The 23592-nt window shown below is 38.8% G+C and overlaps 1 protein-coding gene across 1 annotated transcript in view; it reads right to left on the bottom strand.

Annotated features, from left to right (window-relative positions):
• LOC135202977 (uncharacterized) overlaps positions 1-23592 on the bottom strand; it is a gene marked incomplete in the record, with an annotated part of 465217 nt that overhangs the window by 89039 nt on the left and 352586 nt on the right. The window contains 2 exon segments of the mRNA XM_064232508.1: positions 18376-18559; positions 23476-23592. The exon segment at positions 23476-23592 is cut by the window's right edge and continues 62 nt beyond it. Coding sequence (XP_064088578.1) covers positions 18376-18559; positions 23476-23592 — 301 coding nt within the window.

Here is a 23592-nt window from a genome sequence, read left to right on the forward strand (position 1 = left end):
GTTGGATGGGTGACCGCTCTCCTCAGCGTTGATTCCTTGGGAAAGGATCTTTACCATAATTTCCTCAGTCTACTCAGCTGTAAATGAGTACCTATTTCTGATGGGGTAGGGTCCAGCTATGGGTTAAATAGCAAAACTCAGCAATGATGGAAAAAAATGAAGGAATAAATGACAAAGATGTAAATGGAACCTCTGGGAACAGAGGAGCTTCGTCCGGCAGCCAGGTATTCAACCCAATTGAAGGGGAAGATGGTCAGGTACTTGGAGGTCGTCATCCAGCAACTGACCACCACAACAACAGTAATCAACAGCCTGAGATTGGAGCTACAGAAGCAAACCAAAGGAAGAAATGGACAAGAGAAGAAAATAAGGAAATATGGAGATGCTACATCAGAAGCAACCCGACAGAGAGAGGATATAGAAGAAGGTTGGTCAACATCTGGAATGAGAGGAATAACATCCCCCAAACAGAACAGAGGCTGGCAGACCAAGTAAGAAACATAAAGAAAAAGAACTGGCTCTCCCAACAGAAAGAGAAGAACTGGAAAGGGAAATGTCACACGACAACGAATTACACGAAGACGAACTGAGAGACGATGCCACAGAAGACGACAGGGATGATGAGGTATCAAACAACGACACACAAAGAAACACCGACGAAGTAACAGAGGACAGAATGGGTAAAAAAGATTAGACAATGGATGGAGCCAGATACAGAGAGAACAAAGATCCCCTCCATGAAAGCCTACAACGCCAAGAAATTAAGGGAGAAAACAAGTGAGGTCAATGAAATAATGGGCATAATACACACCACCAGTATCACAGAAACAAATAACTTGGCATATGCAGGAGCAAGATTAGTAGCAGAACTGATGAGGATACGAACACCAACACCACCAGTACAACCAACCCAACAGAAACCAAAATAGCAACCTCCTTGGAAAAGGCGCCTGGAAAAGCAAATCATGGTGATGAGATCTGACTTGAGTAAACTGAAAGAGATGGCAGAAAAAAGAGAAGCAAGAAAACAAGGGAGGAACTCAACGAGAAATACAAAGTACAACAGAGGAGACTAAACAACACAATAAAAGATGTAAAACAGAGGCTTAAGGCCAAAGCACATAAGATCCAACGGTACATGAACAGGAATAATGGATACCAACAGAACAAACTATTCGGAACTAACCAGAAAAGACTATACAGCCAACTAAGAGGGGAAGACAACCACCCAGAATTTCCTGAAGCCGAACCAAGTAAGAGACTCTGGGAAAACATATGGAGCAATCCGGTATCACACAACAAACATGCACCATGGCTCCAGCAAGTCAAGGAAGAAGAAACAGGGAGAATAAAACAAAGATTCACAGAGATCACGACAGACACAGTCAGACACCAACTAAAGAAAATGCCAAACTGGAAAGCCCCAGGTCCTGATGAAGTCCATGGATACTGGCTCAAAAACTTCAAGGCCCTACACCCACGAATAGCAGAACAACTCCAGCATTGTATCTCAAATCACCATGCACCCAAATGGATGACCATAGGAAGAACATCCTTAGTACAAAAAGACAAGAGTAAGGGAAATATAGCCAGTAACTACAGGCCTATCACCTGCCTACCAATAATGTGGAAGTTACTAACAGGTATCATCAGTGAAAGGCTATACAATTACCAAGAGGAGACAAACACCATCCCCCACAAACAGAAAGGCTGCAGAAGGAAGTGTAGGGGCACAAAAGACCAGCTCCTGATAGACAAAATGGTAATGAAGAACAGTAGGAAAAGGAAAACCAACCTAAGTATGGCATGGATAGACTATAAGAAAGCCTTCGACATGATACCACACACATGGCTAATAGAATGCCTGAAAATATATGGGGTAGAGGAAAACACCATCAGCTTCCTCAAAAATACAATGCGCAACTGGAATACAATACTTACAAGCTCTGGAATAAGACTAGCAGAGGTTAATATCAGGAGAGGGATCTTCCAGGGCGACTCACTGTCCCCACTACTCTTCGTAGTAGCCATGATTCCCATGACAAAAGTACTACAGAAGATGGATGCCGGGTACCAACTCAAGAAAAGAGGCAACAGAATCAACCATCTGATGTTCATGGACGACATCAAGCTGTATGGTAAGAGCATCAAGGAAATAGATACCCTAATCCAGACTATAAGGATTGTATCTGGGGACATCAGGATGGAGTTTGGAATAGAAAAATGCGCCTTAGTCAACATACAAAAAGGCAAAGTAACAAGAACTGAAGGGATAAAGCTACCAAATGGGGGCAACATCAAACACATAGATGAGACTGGATACAAATACCTGGGAATAATGGAAGGAGGCGATATAAAACACCAAGAGATGAAGGACACGATCAGGAAAGAATATATGCATAGACTCAAGGCGATACTCAAGTCAAAAACTCAACGCCGGAAATGAATATAAAAGCCATAAACACATGGGCAGTGCCAGTAATCAGATACAGCGCAGGAATAGTGGAATGGACGAAGGCAGAACTCCGCAGCATAGATCAGAAAACCAGGAAACATATGACAATACACAAAGCACTACACCCAAGAGCAAATACGGACAGACTATACATAACACGAAAGGAAGGAGGGAGAGGACTGCTAAGTACAGAGGACTGCGTCAACATCGAAAACAGAGCACTGGGGCAATATCTGAAAACCAGTGAAGACGAGTGGCTAAAGAGTGCATGGGAAGAAGGACTAATAAAAGTAGACGAAGACCCAAAAATATACAGAGACAGGAGAATGACAGAAAGAACAGAGGACTGGCACAACAAACCAATGCACGGACAATACATGAGACAGACTAAAGAACTAGCCAGCGATGACACATGGCAATGGTTACAGAGGGGAGAGCTAAAGAAGGAAACTGAAGGAATGATAACAGCGGCACAAGATCAGGCCCTAAGAACCAGATATATTCAAAGAACGATAGACGGAAATAACATCTCTCCCATATGTAGGAAGTGCAATACGAAAAATGAACCCATAAACCACATAGCAAGCGAATGCCCGGCACTTGCACAGAACCAGTACAAAAAGAGGCATGATTCAGTGGCAAAAGCCCTCCACTGGAGCCTGTGCAAGAAACATCAGCTACCTTGCAGCTACCTGAGGGAGTGATAGAAAATGATCAGGCAAAGATCCTCTGGGACTATGGTATCAGAACAGATAGGATGATACGTGCAAATAGACCAGACGTGACGTTGATTGACAAAATCAAGAAGAAAGTATCACTCATTGATGTCGCAATACCATGGGACACCAGAGTTGAAGAGAAAGAGGGAAAAAATGGATAAGTATCAAGATCTGAAAATAGAAATAAGAAGGATATGGGATATGCCAGTGGAAATTGTACCCATAATCATAGGAACACTAGGCACGATCCCAAGATCCCTGAAAAGGAATCTAGAAAAACTAGTCGCTGAAGTAGCCCCAGGACTCATGCAGAAGAGTGTGATCCTAGAAACGGCGCACATAGTAAGAAAAGTGATGGACTCCTAAGGAGGAAGGATGCAACCCGGAACCCCACACTATAAATACCACCCAGTCGATTGGAGGACTGTGATAGAGGAAAAAAAAAAAATAATAACAACAACTCTGATTCAACATTATCTTTTATATAAGTGAGTCCTCCGATTCAAACGTAAACTTGAGATTCTATAAGTCTCAAAACTGAATTTGAACTTGACATATTCAACTATCAGGACCAAGATTGATTGAAACGTCAAATATAGGGTGTCAATAACTATCGTAGCCATTGTGACCTAAAATAATGAGACAGAGAAATTAAATTTAAAGTTAAATATCAACCAAACTCCTCCACTGGTGATTCGAGGGGCGTTGGCGAATCGGCTTAGGAAGGATCCGGGATGCCCAGTGGGTGGGGGGAGGGGGTGGGAAGACATGGAAGATCCCTCTCAGCTGAAGGACTTATAGGAGTCCTATATGAGGCGTAGGAACCACACCCGCACACGCACCTGTTGATGTGAGAGAGATTGTGCGCGTGTTTGTAGCAGATCTCTCTCTCTCTCTCTCTCTCTCTTTCTGGACTACAAATGACGGAATCTCAAGGACGCTGTTTTATAGGATACCACAACAATTTATCCTTGTGGGATCTTTCCCGTTCAGCGGAGGATCATCCTCCTGGATTTTGTGAGTTTTGAATGAGGGTGGAATTTCAATGAAGGGTAATCGGAGGACTCACTTATAAAAGATAATGTTGAATCTGAGTTGTTGTTGTTATTATTATTATTATTATTATTATTATTATTATTATTATTACTATTATTATTATTAAAATATGAACACTAGCGGTTGAAAATTTCACTAAAATCTGAAGAGATTATATAGTTCATAATCTAACATTTAACCTTAATATTTAGTTCAAATTAAACGTTAGCTGGTGAGAATAGATATAAATGAAATTTGGCGCCTTTACACTTCCGAATTATGTTAAAATCTAAGCTACAGCAAATCTAATTTTGAGAGAAAATCTTGGCTTTTGGTTTAAAATAAATCTTTACAATAAGAGTACTATGCTAGCTAATTACTTACATTACTTTGAGAGAATTTAAGAAAAAACACATTAAAAACCTCAGGTATAAGTAATTTATAATTAACGCTGGGTTAATTTTTCAGACGCATCAGGTGGTCAGGTGTTTGTTGCTCTTCTTAAAAAAAAAAAGAAAAAAAAACTATCGCGCAAAAACTACTATATATATAGAGGATTTCTCGTCCATTCTTACAAAAACACAAACAAGCTAAGCAAACGTGTGTCCAGCTAGAGGGGCTTAAGTCCAAGAGTCTCCCTGTTGATCTGAAGAGTGAATTAGGTACCAGTGGAAACAAAAGGAAAGAAAGAAGAAGGCAAAAAACTAGGTGAAGATACGATTAAGACCTGTTCACAATCCAATTTATAATAGGTAGGTGTGCTTGTGTGAGTATGTATATGCGTGCACACACATATATATAATATATATCTATATATATATATAGATATATATATAATATGCCACGAAGGAAATTGAAACACTGGAGATGCTAAGTACCTTCGTCTTACTAACAAGACATGGTCGCAGCAATATCTTGGTAATATGACAAAAGTACTTGGCTTTAAGTTTGTTCGTATAATCATCACAATTTTAATTTCTCGTAATTCAAAATCAAACTTACATACATACGTGTACACACATATATATATATATATAATATATATATATAGATATATATATATATATATATATATATATATAATATATATATATATATCTGAAATAAAAGCATAAATAAATAAATAAACTGGAATAATAGTTTTCTCTCTGCAACACATCTCATTTTCAACCCAGACAGGAATGTGTATTGGCCGAAGTATACATGGTCATATATTCAAATTTCTCCGTTTCATTTATTGGTCTTTTAAAGAAATATATAAAGTGGAATAGCATATAAAGAAAAAAATACACACACACACAAATATATATATATATATATATATATATATATGTGTGTGTGTGTGTGTGTTTACTGATGCTCGCTCGCATTCCACCTTTTTTATAGCAGGGTCTAAAATACCCAACCTTGAACTCAACCTTGAAAAATGGCCTCGGGTTACCCAGCCAGTTTAAAACATTAGCCATTTCTTCTCGCTCGGTTTCCCAATGCGGACGAAATATGACGAAATATAACAATAACAATAACACCTTCCACTAGGATACGAAATCTTAATAGTGCCGCCGACTCCTTAAAATGTCTGGAGGCGGGAAATATGACGGTGCTTTGCCGGGAAATTTTCGCGGATTGAAATCCTCAAAGGGACATTTACTACTTCACAAATTTGAACCGGTCCGCATCACGACATTTACTCCGGTATTTAACGAAATTTCAAGACGTGATTTAATGCGTTTTAGAAACACGATACGGCCTCTCATCTTGCAATTCATATTCCTCACGGGCTTCAGGAACTATATCAGCTAATAAAGTATTCTGATGGAAATCATAGCAAATGAAAACAAGCAATTATCATTATAATTCCCAAAGGATTAAATAGAGTGGATCCCTTCACCCCAGAACATCCAAAAGAAGACAAAAGAACGTCGCAAAGTAAGTGAAAGTCGAAACAAGATGTAAATATCCTATGCAAATAACTAAGAAATTCGAACTGGATACGTCGAAACACTACTACAATGTTGCTTCAACGAACAGGATCGAGAGAAAAGATATACAGGTCAAAACAGAATGACAACCTATGAAACGAGTCTTTGTTTACCCTTGGTACTTAAGAAGCATGAAATGGTCTAAGATACAAAGACCCATGTGTATGAATCACTGTCCATGGGGGCGCCAATCTAGTTCTTCCTCGCTCCCAAATCACATTATAAAAACTGGTGAATCTTCAGAGGAACAAACGGAATGATAAAAAAAGGCTGAGGATGTGAGGATTCGCCTGAAGGTCGAACACCGCGGCACGTTCGGGTAGCTGATGTCCACACCCTTCAATGACGGGGCATAAATAATCCTATGGTCACCCCGAGCTTCTCGCACTACATCCCCAGGGGAAACCCCCGGCCCCTCCCAAACCCCTTCACCTTCGGGTAGTGGGTGTCTAAGCTCCACTAGACGTAGCGGCTACAAACTTCCAGGTTCCTCTTTCTCTCTCTCACACTCACGGACTTCTTTCTCTCGGGTCTTTCTCTCTCTCTCTCTCTCTCTCTCTCTCTCTCTCTCAGGTTCCTCTTTTTCTCTAACTTGAAGGGCCCTCTTTCTCTCTCCCTCCCATGTCACTCTTTCTCTCACTTATATGTCCTTCTTTCTCTGTAACTCTGGGGACCCTCTTTTTCTCTCACTCTCAGGCCCCCCTTTCTCTCCGACTCGAAGGGCTCTCTTTCTCTCTCTCACTTATAGGTCCCTCTTTCTCTCTTTCTCAGGGCTCTTTCTTTCACTTACTCTCAGGTCTCTCTCTCTCTCTCTCTCTCTCTCTCTCTCTCTCTCGACTCGAAGGGCCCTCTTTTTTTCTCTCTCTCTCAGGGCTCTTTCTTTCACTTACTCTCAGGTCTGTCTCTCTCTCTCTCAGGTCCCTCCTTCTGTCTCACACTCAGGCCCCCTTTCTCTCTAACTCTCAGTTCTCTCTCTCTCTCTCTCAAGCATCCCTGACGAACCACCCTAACCTCCCACTTTTGGATGACCGGGTGTCTACCCCCGTACAAATCCCTCTTTCAGATACCAGTTGCAAACGCCCCTACCTGTGAAGAAGCGCCTATACGTCCTTGGTGGCAGCCCTGGTCCATACCCCAGCCTAGGGACACGCCCCCAGGGAGCATTTTCAAGGTCTTTTCCAAGTGCACGACTAGCGGATGCACGTGACGTTGATAATGAACATGAGTGTGATTTTTTTCTTTTTTATGAGGTGGTTTTGAAGACTTTTCTGTTGTGCAACGAGAAGCCGACAGCATTGACAGCCTTGTATGAGGATAAAAATAGGTTCTAAACCTGAGAGAAGTGCTAAATCCACCTTTCATAAGGAAGGAATGTTATATGAAATGGGGGAAAACAGAAGGAGGTTGAGAGTTCTGTACCTCTTCAAAAATTTGCAACAAAACAATGTATTATTGCAATTCAAGCCCCTCACTCATTCCTTCAGCGTTTGGTCCTCATCGAAACCCATTGCCACTCGCAACCCACGTCATCGCGAGGGCCTTTGATGCCCATTGCATATGGAGTAATGTGCAGGAAGGTGTCTTCCCATCAATGTCACCTGGAGGGTCTCTGCCCACTTCCTATCTCCCTCTCTTATGCCATTCTATGCCTTCTATCTATCGCTTCCCCTCTTTTCTATATTAGTCCAACACCATTTGAAGAATAGAAAGGAAAAGATAAAAGGAAATGCAATGAGTTACAATGGTAGCAAAATAGAATATGCGAGTTTATGATTTTTAGTAAGCTTTTAATTTGAGGTCCGGTTACTTGCCTCAGGTTACGGGCTGCTGAAAAGCAAGAGCCTGTTCTTACTACTACTATGGCCATAGGCTCTTCTCCACACTGCCTGTAACCAACAACGGTCCATCATCTACCACGTACCTACTTCACCACTTTTTTTATGAGTTGGTTTTGAAGACGTTTTCTGTTTTGCTATGAGAGGCCGACGGCATGGCCAGCCTTGTAAGAGGAAGGTGGAAATTATAATGAATCGTTCCTAAATCCATCCATTACGATTAAGACGTAAGTTTGTCTGCATTGTTATATACTTTCACATGCCATTTCATATTCACCTGCCTAAAACTTTCATCTCTTGCTGTTTCGACCCTCTCTTACTTTACCATGAATATCAGCGGTCGGTGTGTGTATTTTGATCAATGATTAATACCAGTTTTATCACATCTCCCTTCCCTTACCAAGCAGGGATAGGGGGAGAGGAGGGGCTTGGATTACCGGCTCCGTCCCAGCCCTAGGTGCTAGTCCCTCCGCCCTCAAGCAGCCACGCCCACTCACACTGGGCTGGGTTATAAATACCAGAGCAAGAACGGAGATTAAGTTAGTTTGCGCATCCAGTCGACGGTTAAACATTTGGCAAGATGAGGCTGGTGAGTGTTTTTCAATTTTCTTATACATACACTACAACACAGACATATATTCATACACAGATGTATTTCTTAATAATTTTTGTGAGTATATACACAGTAACGTACATATTACATACATAAATGTATTTTTTGATGAATTTTCTTTCTATACACTAACATTCACATATTCACACACAAACGTATTTTTTTTTATTTTTGTGAGTTTTTATATAAACTCTGTAACAAGCATATTCATACACAATGTATTATTTTGAAGATATTTATAAGCTTTTTATACACGCAATGTAACGTACATACATTCATACATACACAGATGTATTTATTAATGCTATTTGTGAGTTTGTTTCATACACACTATAACATACACATGAACATACATAAATGTGTTTTAATGATTTTTATGAATTATTTTATACACTGTTATATGCATACACATAATGTATACTTTCAAAGATTTAAATGTTTATACACACACTGTAACATACATGCATATATACAAACAAACAAACAAACATACATTCTTTACAAAAGTATTTTTTCCACCATACGCCTAGCTCCTTTAGAGCGAGCCTCCCAGAATATACTAGAAGCCCGCCTCAGGGAAAAACGTAAGCCGAACAGAATTCCAAAGCCTTACACAGTTAGAAGAATTCCACATCTCCGGAACACAAAAGGACTTTCAGATTTCCAAAGCTGATTTCTATCAACTCTTTGTCTTCCAGATTCTCGCACTGCTGGTCTGCGCAGTAGCGCTGGGCATCTGCTCTGCGCAGCTCCTCTACTCCGGGGTACCATACCCTATCGTGAGACCCACCATCTATGCCCAGCAGACTGACGCAGTAGCCCTGACTGACGATGATAAGATTTCGACCACTCAGGTAATATTATTATCATTATTATTATAAGATTTCGACCACTCAAGTACCACTATTACTATTATCATCATTACGAGATTCCGACCACCCAGGTATTATTATTATTATATTAACACTATATTATATTATAAGATTTTGACCACTCAGGCACTACTATTATTATTATTATTATTATTACAATATTTCGACCACTCAGGTACGTACATTTATTACTATTATTATTATTAATAGATTTTGACGACACAGGTATTATTATTATTATTATTCTTACAAGATTTCGACCACTCATGAACTATTATTACAAGATTTTGACCACTCAGGTATTATTATTATTATTATTATTACTATTATTATATTATAAGATTTCGACCACTCAGGTAATATTATTACTATTACTATTATTACAAGATTTTGACCACTCAGGTATCATTATTATAATTATTACAAGATTTCGACCACTCAAGTATGTACATTTATTACTATCATTATTAGAGGAAGATTTTGACCACACAGGTATTATTATTACTATTTATATTATTATTATTATGGTTATTACAAGATTTAGACCACTCAGGTACTATTAGTACTATTACTATTATTACAAGATCTTGACCACTCAGGTACTATTAGTACTATTACTATTATTACAAGATCTTGACCACTCAGGTACTATTAGTACTATTACTATTATTATTACAAGATTTTGGCCCCTCAGGTGTTATTATTATTATTATTACTATTTTTATTACAAGATTTTGACACTCAGGTGTTGTTGTTGTTATTATTATTATTATTATTATTATTATTATTATTATTATTATTATTATTATTATTATTATTATTAAAAGATTTCGACTACTCAAGTATTATACTAATAACAATAACAATTATTATTCTTATTATTTTGGGAGATTTGCATAATCATGTCTTGTCGAATATTATTACTATTATTTCTATCACTGCATAATTTGAGATGTTAATATCTATTATTGCTCTTTTTGGATTTTACTACTGCTTAATTTTAGATATTGCTATGATCATTATAAATATTCAGGTAACTGCTATAATCGTGATACGTAAATACTGAGATATTGCTATAATCATTACAAATATTGTGATATTCCTATAAACATTATAAATATTAAGGTACTGCTATAGTCACTTTAAATATTAAGACATTGCTATGATTATTATACGTAATGATATTACTATAATATCATTACTGATATTACTATAATCATTATGAGTACTGAAATATTGCTATAATCACTATAAATACTGACACATTCATCATTATGCTTATTCTCTCGCAACAAGGCAAACTGGCTATTTGACACTATTATTGAAAGGCAAACTGGCTATTTGACACTATTATTGAAGGCAAAACTGGCTACTTGACTCTCTAATCGGAAGGCAAACTGGCTATTTGAGGCTCTAATCGGAGAGTAAACTAACTATTTGACTCTCTCATCGTAAGAGAAACTGGCTATTTGACTCTCTAATTGGAAGGCAAAACTGGCTATTTGACACTCTAATCGGAAGGCAAAACTGGCTATTTGACTCTCTAATCGGAAGGCAGACTGGCTATTTGACTCTCTAATCGGAGGGTAAACTGGCTATTTGATTCTCTAAACAGAAGGCAGACTGGCTATTTGACTCTCTAATCGGAAGGCAGACTGCTATTTGATTCTCTAAATCGGAGTCCGACTGGCTATTTGACTCTCTAATCGGAGGGTAAACTGGCTATTTGACTCTCTAATCGGAAAGCAGACTGGCTATTTGACTCTCTAATCGGAGGGTAAATGGCTATTTGATTCTTTAATTGGAAGGCAGACTGGCTATTTGACTCTCTAATCGGAAGGCAGACTGGCTATTTGACTCTCTAACATCGGAGGGTTTAAACTGGTCTATTTTGACTCTCTAATCGGAATTGCAAGACTGGCTATCTGACTCTCTAATCGGAACGACAGACTGGCTATTTGACTCTCTAATCGGAGGGTAAACTGGCTATTTGACTCTCTAATCGGAAGGCAGACTGGCTATTTGACTCTCTAATCGGAAGACAGACTGGCTATTTGACCCTCTAAACGGAGGGTAAACTGGCTATTTGATTCTTTAATTGGAAGGCAGACTGGCTATTTGACTCCCTAATCGGAAGGCAGACTGGCTATTTGACTCTCTAATCGGAAGACAGACTGGCTATTTGACTCTCTAATCTGAGGGTAAATGGCTATTTGATTCTTTAATTGGAAGGCAGACTGGCTATTTGACTCTCTAATCGGAAGGCAGACTGGCTATTTGACTCTCTAATCGGAGGGTAAACTGGCTATTTGACTCTCTAATCGGAAGGCAGACTGGCTATTTGACTCTCTAATCGGAAGACAGACTGGCTATTTGACTCTTTAATCAGAGGGTAAACTGGCTATTTGACTCTCTAATCGGAGGCAAATGGCTATTTGATTCTTTAATTGGAAGGCAGACTGGCTATTTGACTCTCTAATCGGAAGACAGACTGGCTATTTGACTCTCTAATCGGAGGGTAAACTAGCTATTTGATTCTCTAATCGGAAGGCAGACTGGCTATTTGATTCTTTAATTGGAAGGCAGACTGGCTATTTGACTCTCTAATCGGAGGGTAAACTAGCTATTTGATTCTCTAATCGGAAGGCAGACTGGCTATTTGATTCTCTAATCGGAAGGCAGACTGGCTATTTGACTCTAATCTGAGGGTAAACTGGCTATTTGATTCTCTAATCGGAAGGCAGACTGGCTATTTGACTCTCTAATCAGAAGGCAGACTGGCTATTTGACTCTCTAATCAAAGGGTAAACTGGCTATTTGACTCTCTAATCGGAAGGCAAACTGGCTATTTGACTCTAATAGGAAGGCAAACTGGTTATTTGACTCTAATCGGAAGACAAACTGGCTATTTGACTCTGATAGGAAGGCAAACTGGTTATTTGACTCTAATCGGAACTCCCGTTCTCCAAACAGGTCTTCACCGGCTACGTACCAAGGGTCGTGACCTATGCCCACCAGCCCATCCTCACCGCCCCATTCGTGTTGGGTTGAATATTAGACGGATACAAACTGACCATCCACAAAAGTGGAAATGAATAATAATTGACCCAATGGATCCGAATTTTGGACTTGTTACGAATCTTAAATCCATATTATGACATTTTTCTCCTTACGCAAATATTCCATGTATGAAATTGTTCATTGATTTCTGTTAGCAAAGTCTTTATCAAATATATTCTTACTGTAAAATATTATCAGTACTGCAATACTCAAATGGATTTTTTTTTCTAATAAAAAAGGTCGTCTTTATACCAGTCTTTTTTACATTACAATTCACTGATAAGATGTTTTGTTGCCTGATAAAATACTCAATAAAAGTATTAACTGTCGAAATTTACCGCCAGTAATATTAATTTTAAGCGTAGAATTTTTTTTTTAAATTATGATGTACGATTTTCTGATGAATATAGTTCTCTCATCTGCAGAACAAAGTCTTATTTACCATTTCTGTATTGTTAGTAAACGCACAAACCAACGGAAAGGGCAACAAAGTGTCTTCATCTTGCCCAGGCCCGAAGACAACAATGGGTGAAGGAAAAATGGAAATGGAACAAAACGCAAAAATGTGTTTTGTTTTAAGATGGTGTGTTTATATACTGGGATTCTTAAAGGTGGAATTCTTCTGTCTGAAAACCAGAGAGAGAGAGAGGAGAGAAGAGAGAGAGAGAGAGAGCGAGAGAGAGAGAAGAAGAGAGAGAGAGAGAGAGAGAGAGAGAGAGAGAGAGAGAGAGAATTTTAAATTTAAATAGTAAAGTGTTTATTTACATACACTAATGAACATTGTCCGTTGTTATTCAGCAGTTCTCTCTCTCTCTCTCTCTCTCATCTCTTTTATATCACACACACACACACACACACACACACACACATATATATATATATATATATATATATATATATATATATATATATATATATATATATATATATGATATAAGAGATGAGAGAGAGAGAGAGAGAGAGAGAGAGAGAGAGAGAGAGAGAGAGAGAGAGAGAACTGCTAAATAACAACGGACAATGAAGGAAAACCAAACAAAAAAAGAAAGATAAGAAAAATAGGAAACGGGGAAAGTGGGTTTCTATAAGCTAAAGAAAGAGAACAGGGGAACACAGAGGCAGAAACGCATTCCAAAGACTAATGTTAAAGGGACTATATCGTCTTTAATGAGACCTTTTTTGGAGGTTTAGGAGGTAGTATGTGGTTCAAATTCCACGTAAATCAGTTGGCAAACTGAATTACGTGGAATCCGAACCATATACCTCCTCAAGGACTTTGTGTCTGATTTTGAAATATTATTAACTCCAACAGTTTGGTAAGAATGTGGTTCTCGTTCCACGTTAATCATTAAGTATCAAACATGAAAGAAAAAAAAAGTTACAACAACATGAGCTGTAAATCAACTGCTGCCTAAACAACAACGCAAGCTGGAACAACAACTCAGAACAACACCAATAGATGAAACAAAACAGCGATGCCGACACGATGAGCAATGATACCTACAAAAACAACCTTCAGAATGAAACCAGTTCCAAGAGAAACCACGTCGTCTACGGACACAACTATACATCACTTGCTGGAAAAAAAACAATCCACATAAATAGCACCAAAACGATGCGGATATTGGCATACAAATTCTTGATATGGTAATACTTAAAAAAACAAACAAAAGGAAAAGCAACCTTAATCGCAACAGCGCCTACAGTAAGAAAAAAAACAGGCACACACAACAAACAGGAACAACAACAGCAACAACACAGCAAACGCCAAAAGCCAGACATTAGATACCAGAAACCCTTAGCCTTCATTAAGTATGGAGATTGGGGAGATCTTTTTCCCCCGCGGTTGCAAAAACATCTCTGTTTCAATTTGCATCTTGAGAACAAACAATACCGACCAGGTAGTAGTGCCACGCCTCCTCTCTGGCGCTCTGCGTCCTTAACGAAAGAGAAGCAGAGAAATGGAACACTTCGGCACTGACGATCGAGAAAATAATAATTTTTTAGGCGAAGTTTTCTCTCGCAGTGCCAAATGGCTCTTCACGTGAAGCTTTATCTGGCACTGCCAAATGACTCTTTAGGTGAAGTTTTCTCGGGCACTGCCAAATGCCTCTTTAGGTTAAGTTCTCTCTGGCACTGCCAAATGACCTTAGGTGAAGTTTCCTCTGGCACTACCAAATGACTCTTCATGTGTAGTTTTCTCTGGCACTGCCAAATGCTTCTTTAAGTGAAGTTCACTCTGGCACTACCAAATGACTCTTTAGGTGTAGTTTTCCCTGACACTGCCAATTAGTAGTGAGATACGATTGGCACTGACGAGATTAGAGAAGAGCTCTGTGATTGGAGAACGAGAAGGTTTATTCTTGGCACTGCAACTTGGTAGTGATATGCGATTGGCACTGCCAGTCATGAGAAGAGATTGAGGAACAAAATCCATTTGGCACTGTCACTCAGGAAAACAATGTTAAAATTCACTGGCACTACCAGTCAGGAAAGGAATCTAGATTTAAAGACTCATTGGCGCTGCCAGTTTGAGGTGTGAAATAATTGGCACTGCCAGTCAAGGGACGAGGGTAAAAACGAAGCCTCATTGGCACTGACAGTTTCTAGTGAGAAATAACTGGCACTGCCGGTCAAGGGACGAGGGTAAAAACGAAGTCTCGTTAGCACTGCCAGCTTGTAGTCGTGAAACAATTGGCACTACCAGTTAGGAGAGGAATGTAAAACTGAAGCACACTGGCACTGCCCATCAGGAAGAAAAAAGTAGAGAACGAAGTGGTATTATAGTGTATATATATATATATATATATAAAATGTGTGTATATATATATATATATATATATATATATATATATATATATACTATATATATATATATATATCATATCACAATAAATATCAACACTGCAAGTTTCATATACGAACTTAAGTTTCGTCTCACCAGATTTTGTGTCTTATCGTGAACCAATGTCCTTGACAATGATACAATAACTCAGCTAGTAAAGATAGGCAATACACAAACAAACGCCTGTTGCCTAGGAAGAGGCGTGGTAAAAAGCCAGCCTGCTTTTCAATTACAGGAGATATCCTATTCTTTATGGAAAAAGACACCAGTTTTAAATGGAAACAAAATGTTTTCTCAGAACACTTACTTGATATGCAACAAGACTACACCTGTTTTAAATGGAAATATTATTCTCTCTCAGAACACTTGTCATATATGCAACAAGCCTGCATAATGTTTTGCAAAGGAAACACCAAAACTAAAATAGTCTTCCTTGATAAAATAAACTGCTCTCTATACAAAGCTCTATCTAATCTTACCATCAAGAAAAACCTGACTGATGATGGAAAAATCTGTTCATAGGAACACTTGTTTTTGCAACGATGAATTAATAAGAAAATCCACAGGTAATCAAATCTATGGCATATTCTCACTGAAGTAAAAGGCACCATTTCCTGAGTATCTGTACATTGCTTTATAAATTCAGTAACCATTCTTTATGATAAAAAGTTAACAACAATATAACAACTCCGTTAACCACAGAGAGACATCTGTTCTCAAAAAGCATCTCTTCAGATAGCAAAATAAGAAGTTAGTATCTATGCAAATAAATGGCTAATTAATAAACACCTGTTCTTGGGAAAGCATTTAAGCACATACATAAAAACAACTGTCATTAATATGGAGAAAAATATTTAACATGAAGACTTGCTCTCACTACAGGAAACATCATCTAACACAGTAAGACATCTGTTCAAAAAAGCAAATATCTGTTCTGACCAGAGGAGAAACATCCATTTAACAACAGCACAAACACCTGTCCTCAGCACAGGGTAAACCATCTGTTAAAGACACGTTTCGTAACACCTGTTCTCAGCATAAGACAAAACATCTGGATAGAACCACTAACATCTGCTCGCAACAAAAGACAAGAATTTACTTTACTTAAGTATCTGATCTCATAAAACATCTATTTTCTGCGTTTGATCACCTGTTTCATAAGCAAAGCCCTCTTGGTCTCTATTCAGTTACATGGCCAGGTCAACAACACATGACATATGTCCTTTATAAGAGATTGTTTCCTTGTAATCTATGACAATAAAAGACACCTGCTCTCTTTTAATTATGACAACTCTTAACAAGAGAGAAAGCATGTGTTTTTGTAAGCAAAGCTTTTTTTAAACATTCTCTAAAAGCTAAATGTTAAATCACTATACTCTGTTTTTTCCATCTGTCCATCCGCCTGTGGTGTTTGCGTATGGTAACACTGTGTCCCGGGCTTTAGATAGTTACATTCAACAATGATAATAATATCCTATTTCAAATATTAACGGTGTAATTAGCATACAGTAATTTATTAAAACACTTTTCAGTTGCAAATGTACACCCAGATATCCTTTTAATTACCTAAAACTTACACATAGCGTAATTATTTAAAGCCCGGGACACAGTGTTACCATGCGAAAACACCACAGGCGGATGGACAGATGGAAAAAAACAGAGTATAGTTTGTCTTTTAGCAGAATTATCACAGCAGACAAAATTTCGTTACAAACACCTGTTCGGAATTTTGTTTCGTCTGTTCTCGACGAAGGATAAACCTTACCTGTTCAACATCTCACTAGATCCTCGGCAAAGAAAATATCTATACTTCATAATACACAAACACCAAAGAGCAGTAGCACAGGAAGGAACACTTATATTTTAAACGCTTTCAAAAAAAATATTATTTGCTTTAAACCACACATGCACATGCACTCGACACAGAAAAATGTCATTTTTAACTAAAAACGTTTCTTCTCTTAGTATTGGAGAAAATCTCTATTTTTAATCCATGCATCATCTGGAAAAAAAAAACATTTAAAAATAAAAAGATGATACATGTATATGATGAAATGTCTGGATACTACCTTAGAATACCTTTTAAAAAAAAGCAACCTGACTTTATATGAAAATACACATGCAAGTCAACAACATACAAACGCCTGATTTCAGCATAGAAAAAAAATCCTGAAAAATACTAAAAACAGAAAACATGTTCTTGAAAAAGAGGGTAAAACATTTTCTACATAATGATAAGTACTGGGTAATAATCTTCAATTTAACAGAGCACGAAACCGACTTGATAACAAAGGATAACAGATGTCTGACTAAACAAGCGTACCCTACATGCTCTAACAAGAAAACATCTACTGAACACACAAACACCTGTAAAAGAATACCCACAAACTATCTTCCCGGAAACATCTGTTGTTAACACAGGACAACACCAGTTTTACTTGACAAACACATGCTCTCACAACGCAAGAAAAAGTTACTGACCACTAACATCTGTAATGAAAAAAACTACCTTCCCGAAACACCTGTTTCTAACACAGGATAACAGATGTCTGACTAAACACAAACACATGCTATCAAAACACTAGAAAAAACTTACTTAACATACAAGCAACTGTAAAAGGAAAAACAACAAGCAATCTCACTAAACACAGACACCTGTACTGACCAAACACCTGTTGCAAACACAGGATACCAACAACTGTCTGACTACCCAAAAACATGCTCTTGTTAAAAAAAAACTTACTAACACAAAACACCTGTAATAAAACAGAACACCTGTTGCCAACACAGGATACCACCTGTCTGACTACACAAACGCATGCTCTCACTACACCAGAAAAACGCCTACTGAACAAACCACACAACACCTGTAACAAAACACATAAAAAAAAAAAAAAAAAAAAAAAAACTACTACCTCCCCCGGGGGAAACACCTGCTCTCAACACCCGTCTTCCGACCTACCTTGTCAGGAGAATCGAGGATCTCCCTGGCGATGATGAGCAGGTGTTCGATGGGTATCCTGCCGGCGGCGTAGTCGCTGACGACTTCCCTCAGTCGCTCGTGGTGTTGCCTCGTCAGTACCCGCTGCGACTTCTCCTCTATCATGGCCAGAGTGGCCTCCATGTTCTCGGCTGATATGTTCCCGCTGCGAAGGGCCAGGACCCGGTTAGTGACAAGGAGTTACAAGGATTAGGATGTCTCAAAGACTTGTTCGTCCATCCGAGGAGACATCGTGTGCTTACTTATCTGTATGAGCAGGTTTTACTGTGCATTCACAGATAGGAGAGAGAGAGAGAGAGAGAGAGAGAGAGAGAGAGAGGGGATATTTTATAGATCGTAAGAGAGATGACATCTGAGGAGATTTCGTAAACGAGAGAGAGAGAGAGAGAGAGAGAGAGAGAGAGAGAGAGAGAGAGAGAGAGTATTTTATAGATCGTAAGAGAGGATGACATCTGAGGAGATTTCGTAGAGAGAGAGAGAGAGAGAGAAGACGAGAGAGAGAGAGAAAGAGAGAGAGAGAGAGAGAGAGAGAGAGAGAGAAATCTGTTGTTATATTCATAGTTGAATGTCAGAGAGAGAGAGAGAGAGAGAGAGAGAGAGAGAGAGAGAGAGAGAGAGAGAGAGAGAGAGAGAGAGAGAGAGAGAGAGAGACTTCTCAGGACATTTTGTAAACGAGAGAGAGAGAGAATCTCACAAAAATATGCAGAGACAGACAGACATTAACAGTTAATGACAAATATGAAAAAATTGGCAGTAAGACAGATTACATGAGAACCACATCGAAAAGTTAATACACAATGGTCACAGAAATTTTAGTATCAATAAAATTACCAATAAAAAATCTGTCATCTCATTAAAATTCCAAGTAAAAAAAAATAGATATATATATATCACAGTTTGTGAATTTTAAACGTATGAAAACTCCAAGTCGGTAAATCCACCAATCACAAGTTTTCGCGTCAAAAGTGAGGAACGATTTGTCCAACGTCCTCAGTCTTATTCGACCCAAAATTCAAGGAAGGACGCTTTTCATTTTTGGAGATTTGAAGGCAACGTATTTCGATCCACTAACCAGATTAAAAGACGAAGGAACAAGAAAGAGAGAAGGAAAGATAGAAAAAGGAGAAGCAACAAAGCCAAGGCTTCCAACCGAAGGCGCGAGACGATTCGTCCCAACAGCAAGGCCCCTTTTTGCGCCTTCCTTTAAAAATAAAAAATAAAGTTTATAATAAAATGAGAAAAGTGAACGACAATGATGAAGAAAAAGCAGAGAACGACACGAGGATGGACTGAATAGCAGACACTTGCAGTTTCCAAATCTTGAGCGATTTTTTTTTTTTTTTTTTTTAGAAGACCGATAAGATATTACCTCGGATTCACTCTCGAGATTTGGAAAATATAGGAACGAATCTGAGACAAACGATGCATATAAATCGGAGTAAAAAAAAAAAAGAAAAAAAAAGGCTGAATTCTGAAGGGTGTTTTTACTCGATAAAAAGAAAAGGAAATAAAGGAAAAATGGAGACGATTTGGCACCAAAAGAAAAATTGGGCAAAACTGCACCAACGCAAAAGATATCTGCGAGTTGTGTGAATTATTTTTTACATATATAATGGAAGCAAAGCGTATAAGAATGCGCGAAAGGGAAAGTGGCTCGGTTAGTGTAAAAGTGAGTTTGAGACTAGGGTGTGTTATGCCTATTTGGGTGTTTATGGAACAGCTCATCTTTGCCCAAATCCATCGCTGACTGGAGACAGTGACGAGAAACTGCAGAAACCAGTGGAAGATTAAGACTATTTGCATAAGAAGAAAGTAATGCGCAAACATCAGTAAGGGATTGAGCTACAAATGTTAATGCAGATGCCTAAGGATGGAAGCCAATTGATTAGCGCGGAAATCTGCGAGTGAATTTAAGGTAAACTGTCCAAGGGAGTCAAGACTGGAAAGTATAAAGGAAGTATTAGCCAATCATCTTTATGAAAGTGAAGCGCGGATGCTAAATGTGAGTGAAAAAAACAAGGTTGAGGCTATTCAGAATTGGTTGCATAGCACATGTAGCTTAAGAAAAACTGCAGGAGTGAGAATTACAGTGAAAAGGGAGTATAATTCACGTTTTAAGAGGAAGGGAAGGAGGAGTACTTGTGGAAACTGTTAGATATACAGCATGAAACAGGTATTAGCCAGGAGGCCTTAAAATCCAGGACTCAAGAAAGTGCAGCAGACAGAGGTGACAGGGACTGTCTCCCGGGGGGAGGGGGTGGGTCGATGGATGAGCCTTGTGGGTAAATGCATGAATGTTGCAGTGACATTTCGCTGAGCCAATTTCTGTCAGGAGTTGCACAATTCTAAGATGTCTCATTGGTCTGCTGTACAAGAATATTTATAAAAAAGAACAGTATACAATTTAGGCCAAAGGCCAAGCACTGGGACCCATGAGATCATTCAGCGCTGGAACAGAAATCTTTTAACAGACAGTTAAAAGATTTGAAAGGCGTAACAGGAGGAAAACTTCGCAGTTGCACTATGAAACAACTGTTAGGGAAGGGTGAAGAGTTAAAAAGGACGAAAGAGAATATGAACGGAGGTACAGCAAAAGGAATGAAAGGGGTTGCAGCTAGGGACCGAAGTGACGCTACAAAGACCTTAGGTAGAGGAGCTTACTAAGTAAATCTCATGCAGTTCACTTATTATGTGATATTGAATTATTATTGGCTGGTGGAAAATGTAATCTTAATGGAGGTAGATCTTGAACGTCGGTCATTTAAATGCAGCTGAGGGCCAATTGCTGGCTACGTGAAACTCCTCCAAAAAGTGACAGAGAACAGACAGCTCGTCTTGATGCTATGGCTGTCCCAGACCAGATTCTATATTGCACCATTTTACAGATGACAAGAGTGAAAGATGGCCCAGTTTGGTCGCAACGTTTCCGACGTCAGAACGAGTCTTGCAATCTTCATAACTGCTGCTGAATTTGGAGTACGAGACAGTGACCCAGTCCTTTCGTATGGGTATCTCCGTCCAAACCGTAGGCCTTCTCTTCTGGTGTTTTGTTTTGTATGGTGTTTTTACGTTGCATGGAACCAGCGTTTATTCAGCAACGGGACCAACGGCTTTGCGTGACTTCCGAACCACGTCGAGAGTGAACTTCTATCACCAGAAATACACATCTCTGAGCCTGACGCCTCAGTGGAATGCCCGAGAATCGAACTCGCGGCCACCGAGGTGCAGGTCAAGACCATACCGATCACGCCACTGAGGCGCTTTGGTTATTTTGTCTCAACACTGCTACCGAACTGGAGTTGGATGAGCTGCTGTGTGAACGAAATGATTTTCTTTTCAGGAAAAAATCACAATAAAAATTTAAGTGGCATTCACTGTATCACTTGTTAGTGGCCAGAATTCTGCAGTGGGGAAACCCAATATACGCACTAATATCTCTGCATAAGTTATGAAGTATTATAGCACCCATGGCTGGGTTAGCAGTAAAATGGAAGTTAGCTTCTCAATTTCCTAATTTTGGTAGTTGCAAACTCCTTGGAAAAAAAAGGACCATCTTGAGCATCAACGGAATTACGAAAACGGCTGCTCTCTGCTACTGTGGATGGAAAATCTTAACTGGCAACTCAATTGCAAAGACACCTTCCCACGACTAAACGCAAACTCCGAACAGACGCGGGAAATGGCATATAACCTAAAATAAAACAGACTCCTGTCCTACTCACGGAAATGACAAGCAACGTCCTTTCCCTTTATAAAGCCTCCGAAAGGAGGTAGTCTCCGATAGACCGAATCGGATCCCGATAGACACTCCTTGGTATCTGAATGGGGCCAATATCCACTAGTAAGGCAGACGGCGACGGGAGACTTATATACTTCTATGAATAGGGGGATACTCGAAGAGCTCCAAGAGCTCTTTATTTGTTTTCCAACCCTCTCTCTCTCTATATACATATATCCACGTGACGTCAGAAGGATGGTTTGCTTTTATTCCTAACGTTAGTTTTGTTGGCCAATAACCGTTGATTGTTTTGTCAGGCATTGTATCGTGGGGAGAGACACGTTCAACTTTGTTCTCGTTTTCTGTGAGTTCATGTTCTTCGAGTTGAAGGTAGACTTTACTGTTCTGAACAGGAGACGAAGATTTAGTAGTTATTCAACATCCTACTTAATTTGTCTTCTAATTTCGAAATGCCCTAGTGCTTTCAGACCCTTGTATTATCGCAGGTACGTCACCCTAATATTTCTTTTACTTGTCAGACAGAACAGGATAATAAGTTGTTATTTTTAGCTGTTCAGCCATACAGAAGTATAGGCAAATATAAGACCTCTGTTTATAGGAAAAGTACTTTTACTGGCTTGGGATTGAATTACCTCTGTTTTTCACCAAGGTTGTCGAAACTTAATTCAGTACGTAGCATCATAAATAGAGCTTACAATGTTTATTGTGAATTTAATTTATTTCATCAAGACATGGTCTTCCTCCTGAATTATTTTTCTGAAAATGCTTATCCCATATTAGCATTTTACAAAGTTTTGAAAAATTTCCTAGACGAGTAATTTTGTCCCAGATCGATGTACAGTACTGCTAGCAAAGATGTAAAGTACATTAAATTACCTTTCCTTGGTCATAGTACCCACATGGTCCGAAAAACGTTACAAGAAATACTTAAGCATAGTTTTCCTCAAGTTAGTTTCAGGTTTGTTTTTACTAACTCTTTTACTACTCTTCCTGTGGACCTTAATTGGCGTGTCGTTTACTTGCTCACTTGTACGCATCGTGGTCTGCGATACGTGGGATCACTCAGTTCCCACTGGCTCAGACACAGAATTTAGGATATCTAATAGAAATTTATATATATATATATATATATATATATATATATATATATATATATATATATATATATATCCATACTTATTATCTTATATTTTAATATAAGACAAATCGAATCATCGACAGAGAAAATATAATCATAAGCTAAAAATAATAAAAATAAAAAATAAAATAGAAAATAAAAAAAATAAAAAGGTTCCCCCTCCCCCCAAAAAAGGGCCACTCACTTGCTCTGCCCCGCGGAGGGCCAGCATCTCCTGTCGTAGGTGGTGCAGGAGTGGGGTACCTTGTCCACCCGCCGGAGAGCCAGGCGAAGCCTTCGGGAGTACTTGAGGACGTTGACT

Source organism: Macrobrachium nipponense, chromosome 33 (assembly GCF_015104395.2).
Source record: "Macrobrachium nipponense isolate FS-2020 chromosome 33, ASM1510439v2, whole genome shotgun sequence".
Classification (NCBI taxonomy): domain Eukaryota; kingdom Metazoa; phylum Arthropoda; class Malacostraca; order Decapoda; family Palaemonidae; genus Macrobrachium; species Macrobrachium nipponense.